Raw genomic sequence first — 17,389 nt, forward strand, 5'->3', positions numbered from 1 at the left:
GAGGAGTTGGGACCGGGCAGTGGGGGGGGTTCGGGATCCGGGCAGTGGAGTGGGGGGAGATTCAGGATGTGGGCGGGGGGGAGGGCGGGCAGTGGGGGGGGGGTCGGACCGGGCAGTGGGGGGGGGGGGGTGTCGGGACGGGCAGTGGGGGGAGTGGGGGGAAATTTGGGACCGGGCAGTGGTTGGGGGGTGGGGGGGGTTAGTCGGGACCGGGCAGTGGGTGGGGGGATCCGGGCAGTGGGGGGGGGGGGGGTCCGGGACCGGGCAGTGTGGGGGGGGGGGAGGAGTCGGGACCCGGGCAGTGGAGGGGGGGAGGAGATTCAGGACCGGGCAGTTGGGGGGAGTCGGGACCGGGCAGTGGAGGGGGGGAGATTCAGGACGGGCAGTTGGGGGGAGTCGGGACCGGGCAGTGGAGGGGGGGGAGATCAGGACCGGGCAGCTGGGGGGAGTCTGGGACCGGGCAGTTGGGGGGAGGGGGGGAAGATTCAGGACCGGGCAGTGGGCAGGGGGGTGGGGTCGGGGGGGTCGGGACCGGGCAGTGGGGGGGGGTCGGGACCGGGCAGTTGGGAGGAGGGGGGGAAGATTCGGGACCGGGCACAGTGGGGGGGATTGTGAGTCGGGACCCGGACAGTCCGGGGGGGGGGGGGGGGGGGGGGAGTCGGGGACCGGCAGTGGAGGGGGGGGGGGGGATTCAGGACTGGGCATTTGGGGGGGAGTTGGGATCCGGGCAGTGGAGGGGGGGGAAGATTCAGGACCGGGCAGTGGACGGGTGGGGGGGGGGGGTCGGGAGCCCGGGCAGTGGGGGGGGGGGTCGGACCGGGCAGTGGGGGGGGGGTCGGACCCGGGCAGTGGGGGGGTGGTCGGGACCGGGCAGTTGGGGGGAGGGGGGCAAGATTCGGGACCAGGCAGTGGGGGGGATTGTGAGTCGGGACCGGACAGTCCGGGGGGGGGGGGGGGGGGGGGGGGGGGGTAGATTCAGGACTGGGCACTTGGGGGGGAGTTGGGAACGCCCCACTGACTACCCCAGTCACACGGCCGTGGTCAGTGGAAGGCTATTGCTAATTGAGAATTGGCGATTGCAGTGAAGTGAGCACTTCACACCTCCCGATGTATTCCCATGGGTAGGCATGTCGTGTAGCATGTGGGAGATATTGCCTAGCATCCCTATCAGACCATGCTGCCTGGACCACTGTGCTTGAACACTGTGGAAGGCAACACCACAGACGCAGCAGCCAACATACCGAACACCAGGGGCTGAGTCCCAGCACCTGGGACATTTTGGCGATCAGAGGGTGGATGCACCGGGGAGGTGACCAATGCCTGGTCCAGGTAACGTTAGGTGTGGGTGTCTTGGGTGCAGGGTCTGGGGTCCGGTGACCAGAGGCTCCCGCTGCGGCTGGGGGTGCGTGGACAGGGCGTGTCGGATGGAAGGAAGGTGGGAGGAAGGATGAGGGAGCAATGGGGGAATGGAGGGTCCAGTGGTGGAACACACCGCTAGTTGTCAGTCTCACACCATCTCCGGATATTACGCGGGATGGATGATGTCTTGGACCCCGCGGAAGTTGCCTCGTGGTGTTTCTGGCAGACCAGGTTGCCAGACGCTGGAGAAGGCAGTGTCGACAGAGGCTCGAGGCCCATGTTCAGGGCCTTACACCCGCCCATCAAGCCAGGGAGGGACCCAGAGGGGAGGCCGACGATGGCCCATGGTATACAGGCATCGCCAATCTTTCGAACAAATGACGGAGAGCATCAGGCACAGGAGGCTCCGCCTTAACAAGGAGACAGTGCGGCACCTGTGCCACATCCTCGCGGACTTGGCACCACGTGGAGGACGAGGTTACCCATACCCGGTGGCATCAAGGTCACAGCAGCCCTGAACATTTATGTCTCAGTTTCATTCAAGGGCTCAAGTGGGGACTTGTGCGACATCACACAAGCTGTAGCCCACAAGCACATCCGTGAGGTCACGGATGCCCTGTTTGCCTGGCAGCAAACTATGCACGTGTGTGCACACCTCTCAGGGAGTGTGCACAACAGCTACATCCTGGGGAAGTCGGACATCCCCGGTGTCTTTGAGGACCACCTCAGAATGGCCGGTTGGCTCTTGGGGGATAAGGGGTACCCGCTCAGGACCTGGCTAATGGTGCCAGTACAGAGGCTGTTGACCAATGCAAAGACTCGGTACAACGAGGCCCATGTGGTCACCCAGGCTGTCATTGAGGGTTGCATCGGACGGCTCAAAATGTGGTTCTATTGCCACGACCGGTCTGGTGGTGCAATGCAGTACACCCCCCGGAGGGTCACTCGCTTTGTGATGGTCTGCTGTGCCCTCCACAACCTGGCACAGCAGCGGAGTGATGTAGAGGAGGAGGAACATGTGACCACTCGGAGGAGGATGAGGAGGTGATAGATCAAGAGGTGCTGGAGGAAGAGCCTGGGGAGGACCCGCAGAACCGGCTGGAGGACAGGCACCTGCGACGAGGGTCCAGCAAGCCCAAAGGCCAGGGAGGCCCTCATCCTCCCCTGCTTTCATATAGGGTGTGGCCTCTTCCTCCATCGCACCACTTGCCGGCGGCACATGCCCCGCCGTGCCACCCTGTTCTGGGTACTGACTCTGAGCCGCGATGTTGTCAGGGGGTTGGAACTCGGGTGACAGGTCATTTGGGTGGGGGGGCCATTAGAACTTCACCTGTGCGCCGCAGGTCAACCTCTATGTCAGTGACATATGTCCTTGACCACCCCCACGATATCCCGGGCCCATTCCGTGTTGGGGATGAGGAATCTGATGTCTGGCACCCCACCGCCTGTCTGGATTCTCTCCCGTCTGTTGTGTGCCAACTTCTCCTGTGGGGGCACAGAGGGGGCATTTTGAGGCGTTCATCGTGGGAGTGGGGGGAGATGGTGAGTATGGCGTAGAAGGGGAGTTTGGGGTGAAGGGCAGTATGGGGAGTTAGGATCTATGGGGGGGAAGGGAGGATGGAGGGATGGGGAGTATGCGTGGAAGGGGAATATGGAGGGGAAAAGGAGTAGGGGGGGGGATGGGGATTATGGGAGGATGGGGGCGTTTGGGGGCTCGCCATGGGAGCGTTGTATAGGAGCTTTACCCAAGCGGTGAACCCTGTTCCAAGCCCGAACCGCTCCAGTACCTCTATGAGGTATTTCCATTCCACTCTGTCGAAGGCCTTTTCTGCGTCCAGGGAGATGATCACCTCTTGTGTTCTCTCCCCGGAGGGGGTCATTATCACATTCAGCAGGCGCCTGATGTTCGAGGTAAGCTGACTACCTTTGACGAAGCCCGTCTGGTCCTCTGTGACCACCTCAGGTACACAGTCTTCTAGCCTTTTGGCTAGGATTTTGGCCAGTATTTTGGCATCTGCGTTCAGCAGAGATATGGGTCTGTATGACCCACATTCCGTTGGGTCTTTGTCTTTCTTAGGTATCAGCGAGATTGAGGCCTGTGCTAACGTGGGTGGAAGTGTGCCCCGAGCTAGCGAGTCTGTGAACATCTCCCGCAGGTGCGGGGCCAGCGCTGTCGCAAATTTTTTGTAGAAGTCCGCCGGGAATCCGTCCGGTCCCGGCGCCTTCCCCGTCTGCATGGAGCTGATACTGTCCATGATCTCTCCCAGTGCTAGTGGTGCTTCCAGGTCCCGTTTCCTGCCCTCTCCCACGACTGGTATGTCCAGTCCATCAAGGAACCGGTTCATCCCAGCCTTCCCCGTTGGGGGCTCTGAGGTGTACAGCTCTTGGTAGAAGGCCTTGAAGGTTTTGTTAATCCTCTCTGGTTCTGTTTCCAACGTGCCTCTGGTACCCCTGATTTTCCCAATTTCTCTGCTGGCTGCCTGCTTTCTCAGCTGGTGTGCCAACAGGCGGCTGGCTTTGTCTCCGTGTTCGTACAGGGTCCCGCGCACCTGGCGGAGTTGGTGCACTGCTTTCCTGGTGGCGAGCAGGTCAAAGTTCCTTTGTAGTTCTTTCCTCTCCGCCAGGAGCTCTACGGTCGGGGCCTCGGAGTATTTACGGTCTACCTCCAGTATGGAGTCGACCAGCTTCTGCCTAGCCACCCTTTCCTCCCTATCTCTTTGCGTTTTGAAGGCAATGATTTCCCCTCTTAGTACGGCCTTAAGCGCTTCCCAGAACGTGGAGGGTGAGACCTCCCCGTTTTGGTTGTTCTCCGTGTACCTCGCCATTTTGGTTGTTCTCCGTGTACTCTGCTATCCTTTCGCTGAAGGCCTTGTCAACTGGTAAGGCACCGTCCAACCTCCATGTGGGGTGCTGGGCCCTTCCTGTCTCTAGCCGCACGTCCATGTAGTGTGGTGCGTGGTCTGATATCACAATTGTGGAGTATTCCACTTTGTCTATCCCTGGAAGCACCGTTTTCCACACCACAAAGAAGTCAATTCTGGTGTACACGTTGTGTACTGGGAGAAGAAGGAGAATTCTTTCTCCCCCGGGTGGGTGAACCTCCAGGGGTCCACTGCTCCCATCTGCTCCATAAAGTGACTGAGTTCCCTTGCCATGCTTGAGGTTTGCCCCGTTTTGGGGTTTGATCTGTCCGTCTTTGGATCCTGTACACAGTTGAAGTCCCCCCCCATGATTAGTCGATGCGTTGCTATGTCCGGGATTTCTGCCATGGTCTTTTTGATGAAACTCGTGTCGTCCCAGTTGGGAGCGTACACATTGACTAGAACTACCAGTACCCCATCTAGGGCCCCGCTGACCATGACATACCGCCCCCCTGGGTTTGTAACCGTCTTTGACGCCCTAAACATTGTCCTCTTGCCGATCAGGATCGCCACCCCCCTGGCCCTTGTCCCATAACAGGAATGATAGGTTTGTCCCACCCAGCCCTTTCTTACCCACAGTCGGTCCTGCTCCCTCAGGTGCGTCTCTTGGAGGAAGACTATGTCGGCCCTCATGTTTCTGAGGTGGGTGAGGACTCTAGATCTCTTCACTGGGCCGTTAAGTCCCCTTACGTTCCAGGTGATTATCCTGGTGGGGGGCTTCTGCCCCCTCGTTCCTGTGGGATTAACCATATTTATCTGGTGGACGCGCCCCTGTCCTCTGGGGTTTCCCTTTGTTAGGGGGCCGTCCAGGATGGCCACTATCACTGCTCTCCCCATGCGGTCGGGTCTCTGCGCTCCGGGGTTTCCCCTTGTCCCGGGGGCACCCGCCATGGCCGTCCACTGTGTGTCCGCCACGCGGGTAGTCCCCTGCACTCTGGTGGCCGCCTTCACCCACAGACCGTACTGGGTGGGTGCTTGCAGCGGTTCCTTGTTTCGAGCCCTTGGTTGTGGCACTTTGTAGCCCTGGTCCTTTTCTGGCCTCTTTTGTCCCTTCGTCCCTGCATTGCCCCTCCCCGGTCTCTTGCTCCCTGTGTGCCCCCCCCCCCCCCCCCCCCCCCCCCCCGTCTCTCCCTTTTCCCTCCTCCCCCGTATACCCCTCCTTTGCCCCTCTATCCCCTATTCCTGTCCCCGTTTGCTCTCCCAACTTTGACGGGTGTTCCCCCCCCTCCCCTGCCTGGCGCCTTCCCCCCTGTTGGGGGTGCGCTGCGGCCCTGCTTTGTTGCGTGCCCCCGGCGCTAGCTTTCCCGCTAGTACGGGGGCTCCCCTCTCGGGGGTTTTTGTCTCGCTTCTCCCCTGCCTGGCCTCTACGGTTTTCTGCCCGCTCTTCCCCCATCCTACCCTGCACCCCTCTCGCCTGCTCTCCCTTCTCCAATACTCTCGTTCCCTCGTGCTGGGGCCTGGCCTCCCACCTGGAGCGGTCCCTTGGGCGCTGGTTTGTTTTTTGCTCTGGGTGTTCCTGCTGGGGGGGGGGGGGGGGGGGGGGGGGGCTGGCATTGCCTTGCCCCTCCCCAACCCCCCCGTCGGCGTGTCGTTGCCCCTTGCCAGGGGCCCCTCGCCCCTACCCCCGCTGGTTGTTTTCCAGCCCGTGCTCCTCGACGAACCTATTCACCTCAGCGAGGGCTGTAAAGAAATATTCCCTGTTTCGGTATGTGACCCAGAGTTTCGCTGGATACAGCATACCAAAACGCACTCTGCTCCTGTGGAGAGCTGCTTTCGCACTGTTGAACTCAGCCCATCTCTTAGTTATGTCTGCTCCAAGATCCTCATAGATTTGGATGGCGTGTCCTTCCCATTTGCAGGCTCTATTTTCCTTGGCCCAGCGCAGGATTGTCTCCCTATCCCGGTACCAGTGCAGTTTGGCTATGACTGCTCTCGGTTGTTCCCCTGCCTTGGGCTTCGGGCGCAGCGACCGATGTGCTCTGTCCATTTCCGGTGGGATGTGGAAAGTGTTCCTCCCCACTAAGTTGCCCAGCATCTCAGCCACGTATGCTGTGGGGTTTCTACCCTCGATCCCCTCTAGCAGGCCCACTATCCTTACATTTTGCCTTCTCGAGCAGCTTTCCTGGTCATCTACCCTGCCCTTCAGGCTCCCCTGTGTTGCGCCCAGTCTCGCCACTTCCCTCTCCAGGGCCGTGACCCGGTCGCTCATGTCGGTCGTTGCTTTCTCCAGCTCCTTAATGGTCGCCTCCTGGGCTTCCAGTTTCTCCCCTTGGGCATCCAATTTGTCCTCCAATCTGGTCAGAGCCTGCTGGACCCCTGACATGGCCCTGGCCACTGCTGTCTGTACTGTGGCCTCTGCGTCTGCTTTCACCTCTGCCTTGATTACCTGCAGCTGCTCCCTCAGCACCTCGGTAAAGGCTGCCTTCCAATTCCAGCCCCCCTCTAGCCCCAGGGGGGAGGGCACCTGTCTGTCCAGCACTTTTTGATGCAGCAATCCATCCGTTCCGCTGCTTCGTGCGCTGATTCGCTCGCCTGAGCTGGCTTGCCCCTTGTCCCGTCTGCTTCTGGTGCCCCCTCTCCCTCTGCCTTGGCTCCCTTCTGGCGTTTTTTTTCTCCCCCTTCCCTTTCATCTTTTCTTCTCCCCTTGTTTTTCTTTCCCCCCCTTTTCCGCACCCTATTTTATTTATTTATTTATTTATTTATTTTGTCTCTTCCTTTTTTTCCCCCCCCCTCTCTTCCCTTCTTTCCTTTACCACTTTATTTTATTTATTTATTTATTTATTAATTATTCCCCCCCTCTTTTATGCAACTCCTCTCAGGTGGGCTTACTTTGGATGGGAGAGAGTGTAAAAAGAGAGAAAATAGTACCCTCCCCCCTCTCTCTTTAACAGTTTTCTGTTGTTTTTTTTATATAAGTCCTTTTTTTTTCTTCCTTTCCCCTCACTCACCCAGGTTAGAGAGAGAGAGGCTTTTGTCCAGTCTCTTTGTCCTTGCCTCGTGGTGGTCGCTGCCGGCTTGGGGGGGGTTGGGTCGGTGCCCGCTGCTCCGTTCGGGCTGCCGCACTTCGCACCCCGCGTCCTCCCGATGGGGGTGGTTAGGTCGCCGCCGCCGGCTGTGCCCCGCTTCGGTCCTGGCCGCTGCCGCACCGCTCCTGGCCTGCGTTGGGGGGGGGGGGGTGGACCTGCCGCCGCCGCTCCTGGCCTGCGTTGGGGGGGGGGGGGTGGACCTGCCGCCGCCGCTCCTGCTGCCGCCGCCCAACCGCTCCTGCTGCCGCCGCCGAGGATCCTCCGCCGACAGGTTTGTTGGGGGGGGGGGGGGGGGGGTGATCGTCCCTTCCCTGCTCTTTGCCGCTGCGGAGAGAAAGGCCCCAACTTCGTTACCCTGCGGAAGCCCCTCTCCGTGCGACCACTCCGCTTGTCGACCGGAAGTCCTCTGCCAATTTATATATATATATTACATTCACCACATTCACCCCCTGCAAAAAAATCAAGTCCGGCGGGGGTGGTGGCCTACAACGTCAGTCTGTCTGGTGGTCGAATTGTCCGCTGTGATCTGCGGAGCACCGGGGTTGCAGCCTCTTGTGGTGGCTGGATGGGTGTTGTGTGCTGGGGTACGATGGCGGACTCCAGGGAGGGTTGTGTCCGAGCTTCATACTGTTCTGGTTTGACCGGGGACTGGGGGTGCTGGGGGCTGGCCGGCGCGGGGGCGCGGAACTGGTGGAGTGGGCTCGAGAGCGCGAGGGGGCGCCAGCATGGGGTGTAGGGTGAGAGGTCCTTCTGTGGGGGTAGAGGGGGCGCTGGATCCGGCGGGTGCCAGATCCTGGAGGGATACCATGTCCTGATGGCCGCCAGGGAACTCGACAAATGCGTACTGGGGGTTGGAGTGGAGCAGGCGCACCTTTTCAACAAGGGGGTCGGTTCTGTGCGCCCTGACGTGTTTCCTCAGAAGTACGGGGCCCGGCGTCCTCAGCCATGCCGGAAGTGAGACCCCCGTGGTAGTGCCCCTGGAAATAATGAAGAGCCTCTCGTGAGGGGTCTGGTTGGTCGCTGTGTACAAAAGGGACCTAATAGCGTGGAGCGCGTCTGGGAGGACTTCCTGCCACTGGGAGACTTGGAGCTTTCTAGACCGGAGGGTCAGTAGGTCGGTCTTCCAGACCGTCGCGTTCTCCCTTTCCACCTGCCCATTCCCCCTGGGGTTGTAGCTGGTAGTCCTGCTCGAGGCAATGCCCTTGTCGAGGTAAGAGCTACCTCTGAGGCGCCGCTCTCTACCTGAAATGGAGTGGATTCATCCACCGCCCGCATGGCCGCTTTGGCGATGTCCTCCTTGATGCCGTCGAAGGCCTGGCGTGCCTCGGCTGACGGGGGAAATCGTGTGGCCCTAAAGAGTGGGCGGGCTTTGTCCGCATATTGAGGGACCCACTGGGCGTAGTAGGAAAAGAAGCCCAAGCACCGTTTGAGGGCCTTGGGGCAATGGGGGAGGGGGTGTTCTAAGAGGGGGCAGTGCCCAGGACTCCGTTTTCCACGACATAGCCGAGGATGGCTAGTCTGGTTGTGCAGAAAACGCATTTCTCCTTGTTGTACTTGAGGTTCAGTTTCTGTGCCGTCTGGAGAAAACGGTGGAGGTTGGCGTCGTGGTCCTGCTGGTCATAGCCGCAGATGGTGACATTGTCCAAGTACGGAAACATGGCCCGCAGCCCGTACTGGTCCACCATTCAGTCCATTGTTCATTGGAACACCGAGAGCCCATTAGTGACGCCAAAAGGGACCCGGAGGAAATGGAAGAGGCGGCCATCGGCCTCGAATGCCGTGTAGTGGCGGTCCTCCGGGCGGATTGGGAGCTGATGGTATGCAGACTTCAGATCCACCGTGGAAAAGAGCCGGTAGTGGGCGATCTGGTTTACCATGTCTGCAATCCTGGGGAGGGGATACGCGTCGAGGAGCGTAAATCTATTTATGGTCTGACTGTAGTCGACCACCATACGGAATTTTCCCCCGGTCTTAACGACCACCACCTGAGCTCTCCAGGGACTATTGCTGGCCTCTATAATCCCCTCACTGAGAAGCCGTTGGACCTCTGCTCTGACAAATACCCTATCCTGCAGGCTATACCGGCTGCTACGAGTGGCTACGGGTTTACAGTCCTTTGTGAGATTGGCGAAGAGAGGAGGGGGGGGGGATTTGCAGCGTAGCGAGGCTGCAGATCGTGAGTGGGGGCAGGGGCCCTCCGAAGCTGAGGGTGAGGCTCTTGAGGTTACATTGGAAGTCTAGGCCTAATAAGAGTGGCGCGCAGAGTTCGGGCAAAACGTAGAGTTTGAATTTCGAGTAGCTAGCGCCTCGGATTGTGAGTGTCGCGGCGGTGCGCCCCTGGATCTGGACCGAATGGGAGCCTGGAGGGGGAGGAGTCGGGGCATAGGCCACAGCGTTTCGGGCCCCGCGGGCCTGCGAGTGAGGGGAGCGATTACTTCGAGTAGCTGGGGAGTTGGAAGCTGGGGCCCTTTTAGCGAGGCACTAGGGGGAGGAGTCGTGGACGCAGCCACGGGTGGAGCCCAGTACAAGTTCCTGAGTACTCCCAGCGCTACACCCCCTAGTGGTAGGATAGCACTACTGCGCTTACAAAGACAGTGTGAATTATCATATATATATATATATATATATATATATATATTACATTCACCACACCCAGTATATTCACTGCTGCTGGTATTTACTGTTCCTCCAATAACGGCCTATTTCTCTCCCTTGTTTGCTGCTGATAGGCTCACAGATGAGCATCAAACATGGGAGATTATCAGTCTGTGATTGGAGCTGAACTTGCAGAGAATCACTGCCCCGTCTGTCCAGTATGTCGATCAGTGGCTCTGGGGCCAACAATCCAGCCTGCAGGCCACCAAGCCTTGTATAAATAGTTATCTTTCTGTTTGTCTTTGTCTGAATTGCATTCTGAACAGCGTGTCGGAGTATTATTCCTGTGGTAATGTTTAATGTCATTATACAGGTTATTTCTGGAAATGGGTTGTCTGAAACAGGGTGAAGATACAAACCATATCCTAGGTCAAGGAGGAAGTGGGACAACGGTATACAGAGCGACATATAACACAGTACCCATAGCAGTCAAGAGATTCCACTTCAAAAAATGCCAACATCAATCTGATGACTTTAACCCAGGTAAATATCTTGTCACTGAATGTGTTAATATCGGAGTATCACTAGTGTGGACTTTGAGATTGTGTTAGCACCAATAATATCAGCACCTTCCTGCAGGAATCAGGGTCGGAATTCTCCGACCCCCCGCAGGGTCGGGGAATCGCCTGGGGCCGGCGTAAATCCCACCCCCGCCATGACCGGAATTCTCCGGGCGATCAGGGAGGCGAAGGCCAGGGCGTCTGCCCCTCTCACCGTGAATAGCTCTGGATGCTCTGGCACCCCGGAGCCCGTCACAAATTGGGGCGCCCCGTGGCGATTCTCCGGCCCGTGATGGGCCGAAGTCCCGCTGCTGTCAGGCCTCTCCCGCCGACGTGGTTTAAACCACCTCTGTGCCGGCGGGAGCAGGCTGCGCGAGTGTGTCCTGGGGTGGGGGTGGGGGCGCGCGGTGCGATCGGACCCCGGGGGGTGCGCCCACGGTGGCCTGGTCCGCGATTGGGGCCCACCGATCGCCGGGCGAGCCTGTGCCGTTCGGCCGTGCGGGCACTCTTTTTCTTCCGCCGCCGCCACGGCCTCGACGAAGGCGGAAGAGACCCCCTCCACTGCGCATGTGCCGGTGGTGACGTCAGCGGCCGCTGACGCTCTGGCGCATGCACGGACTCACACCGACCGGCGAAGGCCTTTCGGCCATCTCCAACGCCGATTGGCGTGGCGCCAAAGGCCATTGGTGCCAGTCGGCGGAGCGGGAGCCACTCCGGCGCGGGCCTAGCCCCTAAAGGTGCGGAGAATTTGGGGAGGCCCGACGCCGGAGTGGTTGGCGCCACTCCGCTACGCCGGGACCCCCCACCCCGCCGGGTACGGGAGACTTTCGGCCCAGGTGTATCAGGGAAACAATTGGAGAAATTTAAATGTGCTTCCAGGGAACCTGTCCGTGTGTCCGTCAGGCTTGCCCTGAGCAAAGGCTTTTGTCATTTTCACCCTGAATAGGCTTTGGTACGTGTGGAGTATTTTGCAGATATTAAAAATTTCCCCCATTCAATCTATGAGAGCCCAAAGTGATGGAGATTGGTCAGAGCCCCAGGTTCAGCTCCAGAACTTCATCCTTATCGTAGGAGACCCCATTTGTACAATGACATTAATTATGATTAGTTGGAGGTGACACCATATTTTGAAAAAATATTTTTAGTAGACCTTTAACATTTTGTATCAAAAATTACAGAACCAAAGCAAACCAAAACATGTATCAAAAATTACAACAGCCATAACAGTAAATCCCAGTGACAGAAATATTGGCATTTTATTATTTGCATTAGTGTATATAGAACTGAGAAGAAAATGGTATTTACAGTGACAAAGATAAATATAACAATACTCTACTCATCAAATACACAGGATGGAGAAAGTGAAATAGGATCTCCCCCCTCCCCAATTCACTGGTTGCGAACAGGTCTTCGAAGAGGCTGGTGAATTTCTTCCACGTGTAGTAGGATCTCTCATCCGATTCCCAGGTTGTGAATTTTATTTTTTCCAGCTTGAGGAACTCGGCTAGGTTGGTGCTGATTTCCATCCAAGACAAAGTGTCTGCCGGACGATCAGGGAGGCGAAAGCCAGGGCGTCTGCCACTCTCGCTGTGAAGAGCTCTGGATGCTCTGGCACCCCGGAGCCCGTCACAAATTGGGCATGGCTCCATATTTACCCCCACCACCCTGGACATGACCTCGAAGAAGGCTGTCCCGAATTGAGAGTCTGGGGCCGGACCAGAAAATGTGGGCGTGGTGGCTGGGACCCCCCCCCCCCCGATAGCGCTCGCAGTCGTCCTCCACCTCCGGGAAGAATCCACTCATCCATGTTCTGGTTAGGTTGGCTCCGTGCACCACCTTGAGTTGCATTAGGTATAACTCTGCACAAGAGAAGGTGGAGTTGATCTTGTGCAGCACCTCGATCCAGAGTCCTCCCCCTATCTCCATGTCCAGTTCCTCCCCCATTTCCATCGTGTTTCATCCAGCGGGCTCCTGACCTCTTCCAAACGTCATCAGTATATGGCGCCACATTTGTCTTCCCCTAGCCAGTCCTGTGCTAGCATTCTATCCAGTAGGGTTTGTCTAGGTAGCTGGACGAACGTTGTGGTTCTTGGGGAGAAAGTCTCGCAGCTACAGGTATCAAAGTTCATTCCCTTTTGGGAGTTGGAACTTCTCTGATAGTTCCCCCAGGGTTGTTAATCTAGTCCACATACATCTCCCTCACCGTCAGTACCCCTCTGTCATCTTTACATGTCTTTATTTTAAATGTTTTTATTAAGGCATTTATATATTATATATATATATATATCAAACACAACCAAAACCAAAAAGAGAACAGGAAATCGCATAACAAAACAAATAAATAACTAACTCTCCACCACCCCACCCTCCCTGCCGTTACCCTCCACCTACTCTGCCTCATTTGTTAACCCCAGATTCCCCCACCTCCCCCGACTTCTTAACTATCCTTGAAGAAGTCGATAAACGGTTTCCATCTCCGGGCAAACCGGAGTCCTCTCAAGGTGCACTTGAATTCTTCCAACCTGAGGAATTCTGCGAGGTCACTCACCCACATCCTCGGTTTCGGGCCCGTATCCCACCATTCCAACAAGATCCACGGTTACGCAGTCCAGCACAACCGCCACAATCTTATCGGGTGAGATCAGTGCGTGTGTGTGGGGTGTAAGTGTGCGCGGCTGCAGGGTCAGCAGGGGCCTGATGTTCACTGTTGGCTGTCTGCCCTCGACAAACCCGGTCTGATCTTCCCTGATCACTTCTGACAGGCAACTCTCCAGTCGTCTTGCCAGCGCTTTCGCCAGGACTTTGGCGTCAGTGTGTTCAGGAGTCAGGTGAGTCTGGATGACCCACACTCCGTCGGGTCCTTGTCCTTTTTTGGGGATCAGTGCCGGCCTTTTGTGGGCAGCAGGGCCCCTTTCGACAGCGAATCATTGAACGTCTCCCACAGGTGCGGGGCCAGTGCTGCCACAAACATACCGTCCCTGTGCCTTCCCTGACTGCATGGAATTAATGCATTCCATGGTTTCACCCAGCACTAGCAGTGCTTCCAGCCCCTGTTTCGTATCTTCTCCCACAATTGGTATGTTTGATTTATTGTCACATGTACTGAAGTACAGTGAAAAGCATTTTTATGTCCAGTCCATTGAGGAACTGTTTCATCTCCGAGTCACCCTCCCGGAGGTGTACAGGCTTCAGTATAAATTTGCGAAGTCCCCGTGGACCTTGTTCGGGGCCGCGATCATCTTCCTCTTCCTGTCCCTAACCTGTGCTACTTCCCTTGAGACAGCCTTTTTCCTGTGTGCTGGCAGGTGGCTGGCCTTGTCCCCAGCTTCGTAGAAGGTCCCCGTGACTGGCAGAGCTGGTTGACTGCTTTCCCACTGGAGAGCAGGTCGAAATCCATCTTTAACTTTAACGTCTCTGTCAGTAGTTCCACGGTCAGAGCTGTGGATCCACTTCCAGTATGAACCCGATCAGCCCCTGCCTGACTGCCTTTCTTTCCTGTCCCTAAGGGCCCTGTAAGCTATTATTTCCCCCTGATCACTGCCTCCCAGAATGTGAAGCGAGAGGCTCCACATGATCCTCCGTCTTCTTTGGGGGTCAGCCATGCTCACCCAGAGCCTGGCCCTGTTTGCCCGGGACTACCCTTGTTCTCGGGCCACTTAATATGTCTGCTGTCTACTTCCTTTTTCTGCCGTCTCCATGAGACTTGTTGCAACCAGCATGCTACCATCCCCCACCTATCCCCCAATTCCCCACCAATCCCCCCCTCCCATGTGATCCCCCTCCTTTTCGGGGGGATGGGGGTCTGGCCCGGTCAGGTTGGTGTGGGGTACGATGAGGTTCATGGTCTGAGAGGTACCCTGGGAGTGTGGGTGGTGTTGGAGGGCAACCCCTGGGGGGGGGGGGGGGGGGGGTGTGAGGGATCTGGGGTGTGGGGGTGATGTAGGGCATCCCCTGGGGGGTGAGGGACATCCCTTGAGAGATCAGGGGCGTGAGGAGGATATGGGGCATCATATTGGGGGGGGGGGGGGGGGGGGGGAAATGTGGTGCATTCTCTGAGGGGTCTGGGTGTTGAGGGTTGGGCCATGTCAGCGAGGATTGCTGGGCGGGGAGGCAGAGCCCCCAATAAGTCCATGATCGTGGCTGGGGCCTGTTTGGTTGCAGCACTGATCGAGGTGCCCTTTAAAGGTGGTGGCCCAATCTCTTTGGAGTCGATTCCCAGCCCTGTGAGGCCCCGCCAGGGTGACAGCGTAAACCACACCCACTCTTTTTCTTATGTAAGTGGTTCAAGTTTTTGCAAGAAAACTCGTCTGTGCACCTGGAGCATTACACACTGGTTTTCTGTCCCAGACTGAGACTTTGGCAAATTCTGGTGAGGTTCTGCTTAATGCGACCCTGGGTCACTGTCCGTGTCTGCATGGGCAACCCAAAGATGTGCATGGTAGGTGGATTGGCCACGCTAAATTGCCCCTTAATTGGAAAGCAAATTAATTGGGTACTTTAAATTTATTTTTTTTAAAAGGTTCCGCCCGATGAGTATAGCACGGTGGCTCAGTAGTTAGCACTACTGCCTCACAGCACCAGGGACCCAGGTTCAATTCCAGCCTTGGGTGACTCTCTGTGTGGAGTTTGCTCTTTCTCCCCCGTGTCTGCGTGGGTTTCCTTCAGCTGCTCTGGTTTCCAGTTTCCTCCCACAGTCCAAAGATATGCAAGTTAGGTGAACTGTGCCATGTTCAATTGCCCCTTAGTGTCCAAAGATGTGCATCTCAGACGGGGTTATGGTGTTACCGGGTTAGGGCGCTATAGTAGGGTGCTCTTTCAAAGGGTCAGTGCAGGCTCAATGGGCTGAATGGTCTCTTTCTGCACTCGAGGAATTCTCTGATTGTTATGATTCTGTGATGATTCTAAATAGCTTCTGTCGGATGGTTCCCCACGCAAGTCATCCCTCCCAGTGGAAGTTAGCCCTACTGGCCAATTGCTGGGTAAATCCTTATGTGGGAACTTCCAAGAGGGATCCCCTGGCACATCATTGGGGTTTCCCCCAAATCTGACGCTGAGGAACCAGGAAGTTATGGTCCAAAATGTATAATTGAAGGTTAGCATTGGGAGATCAAAAATGTTGATGATTAGCATTTTAGGGATATTAACTATTGTCTGTGCGCAATGAGAGGTATTGACCAGACCTTCCACTCCTGTCGATGACGCCAAACCCCCACTGCGGGTTTTCCAGTGGCAAGGGGTACATTCTACAGGAAGCCCTGTTGACAACCAGACCAGGAGATCCCACCGTGCCCAATGGCGGGCTGCTCGTTTCACTGCGATTTGCGAGGAAAATCCCACCGATTACATATGAAGTACATGAACATACAGTGAAAATCTATAATAATAAGAGTTAGCAATGACAGACCTTAAATGGTAACATTTAGCACTGAGGGATGTTGAACACGAAAGGTTGGCAGTATGGGAATGCTTTTAAGTCATTGACAAAGTTTGGACACTCTTGGCTCGAACAGCATTTGTTGCCGGCCTCATAATTGCCTTTGAGAAGATGGTGATGAGCCGCCATTTTGAACTTCTGTGGTCCATGTGGTGTTGGTACACCCACAGTGCAGTTAGGAAGGGAGTTTCAGGATCTGGGCCCAGTGATGATGGAGGGATGGTGATTTATTTCCAAGTCAGTATGGTGTGTGGCTTGGAGAAAGAAAAAAGACGAATTTAACAAAAGCCAAAGCCCTGGAAGCTGACTTTGTCTCTGTTGTCCACTTTAACATAACTGGCGAAAGTTACCTTTTTAATCTTCCATTTCAGATTCAATGTTCAGGCACCTGGAAGCTATGGAGGCATTGCGTAATTTCTCTGAGTTCCGTCAGGAGGCCAGCCTGCTTCATTCCTTGCAGCACCCGTGCATTGTGTCTCTGATTGGCATTAGTATTCACCCACTTTGCTTTGCCTTGGAGCTGGCTCCAATGGGCAGTCTCAATACTGTGCTGACTGAATATTCAAAAGGTAAGAGTGAAAAATACTTTGGCATAGAGTGAATCAGGCACAATACACCCTTGGAGAGTCAGAAACTATCTGGAAGGGGTGGCACGGTGGCTCAGTGGTTAGCACTGCTGCCTCACGGCGCTGAGGACCCGGGTTCGATCCCGGCCCCGGGTCACTGTCCATGTGGAGTTTGCACATTCTCCCCGTGTCTGCGTGGGTCTCACCCCCACAACACACAAATATGTGCAAGGTAGGTGGATTGGCCACGCTAAATAGCCCCTTAATTGGATAAAACGAATTGGGTGCTCTAAATTTATTAATAAATCCAAAAAATAACTATCGGGAAAATGGGGTAAAATGTGAAGAGATTGAGGAGTAAACGCTAAATCTAAAACAGTATTGAACAAAGGGAAAATTAGAAGCAGATTTTAAGCAGGACATGGTGTAGATCCCATTATTGAATAATAGAGTTTCATGATTTACCCTAATTTTAATTTCTATCACAATGTGAAAGGATAGCTATCTGAAATGAACTGCAGATTACTCATGATGTAAGTGTAAAACAATTATTCTCTTTCGAACAGACACCTTGTTTATACCCCTGGGACACATGCTAACTCACAGAATTGCCTATCAGATTGCTGTTGGCTTGGCCTATCTTCACAAAAAAAACATCATCTTCTGTGACCTGAAGTCCGATAACGTTTTAGTTTGGACTCTGGAACTGACAGAGCCAGTGAATGTGAAGCTGTCCGATTATGGGATATCTCGTCAGTCGTACCATCAAGGAGCTCTTGGTGTTGAAGGTACCCCTGGATATCAGGCACCAGAAGTCATGCCTGGAATTGTTTATGACGAAAAGGTATGAAACAGAACTTGTTTGCACGCAGCGATATTAGTTCCTGAGCAGCTAACATTTTGCAATTTCAACATCAGACTCCGGCCA

At 55.8% G+C, this 17,389-nt stretch overlaps 1 protein-coding gene across 1 annotated transcript in view; it reads left to right on the forward strand.

Moving 5' to 3' along the window:
- lrrk1 (leucine-rich repeat kinase 1) overlaps positions 1 to 17,389 on the forward strand; it is a 231,468-nt gene that overhangs the window by 168,181 nt on the left and 45,898 nt on the right. Inside the window, exons 25-27 of the mRNA XM_038813623.1 lie at positions 10,275 to 10,444; positions 16,267 to 16,464; positions 17,028 to 17,305. Of these exons, the coding sequence (XP_038669551.1) occupies positions 10,275 to 10,444; positions 16,267 to 16,464; positions 17,028 to 17,305 (646 nt within the window). The remainder of the gene's footprint in view (positions 1 to 10,274; positions 10,445 to 16,266; positions 16,465 to 17,027; positions 17,306 to 17,389) is intronic.

This window comes from Scyliorhinus canicula, chromosome 12 (genome assembly GCF_902713615.1).
Source record: "Scyliorhinus canicula chromosome 12, sScyCan1.1, whole genome shotgun sequence".
In the NCBI taxonomy this organism is placed as follows: Eukaryota; Metazoa; Chordata; class Chondrichthyes; order Carcharhiniformes; family Scyliorhinidae; genus Scyliorhinus; species Scyliorhinus canicula.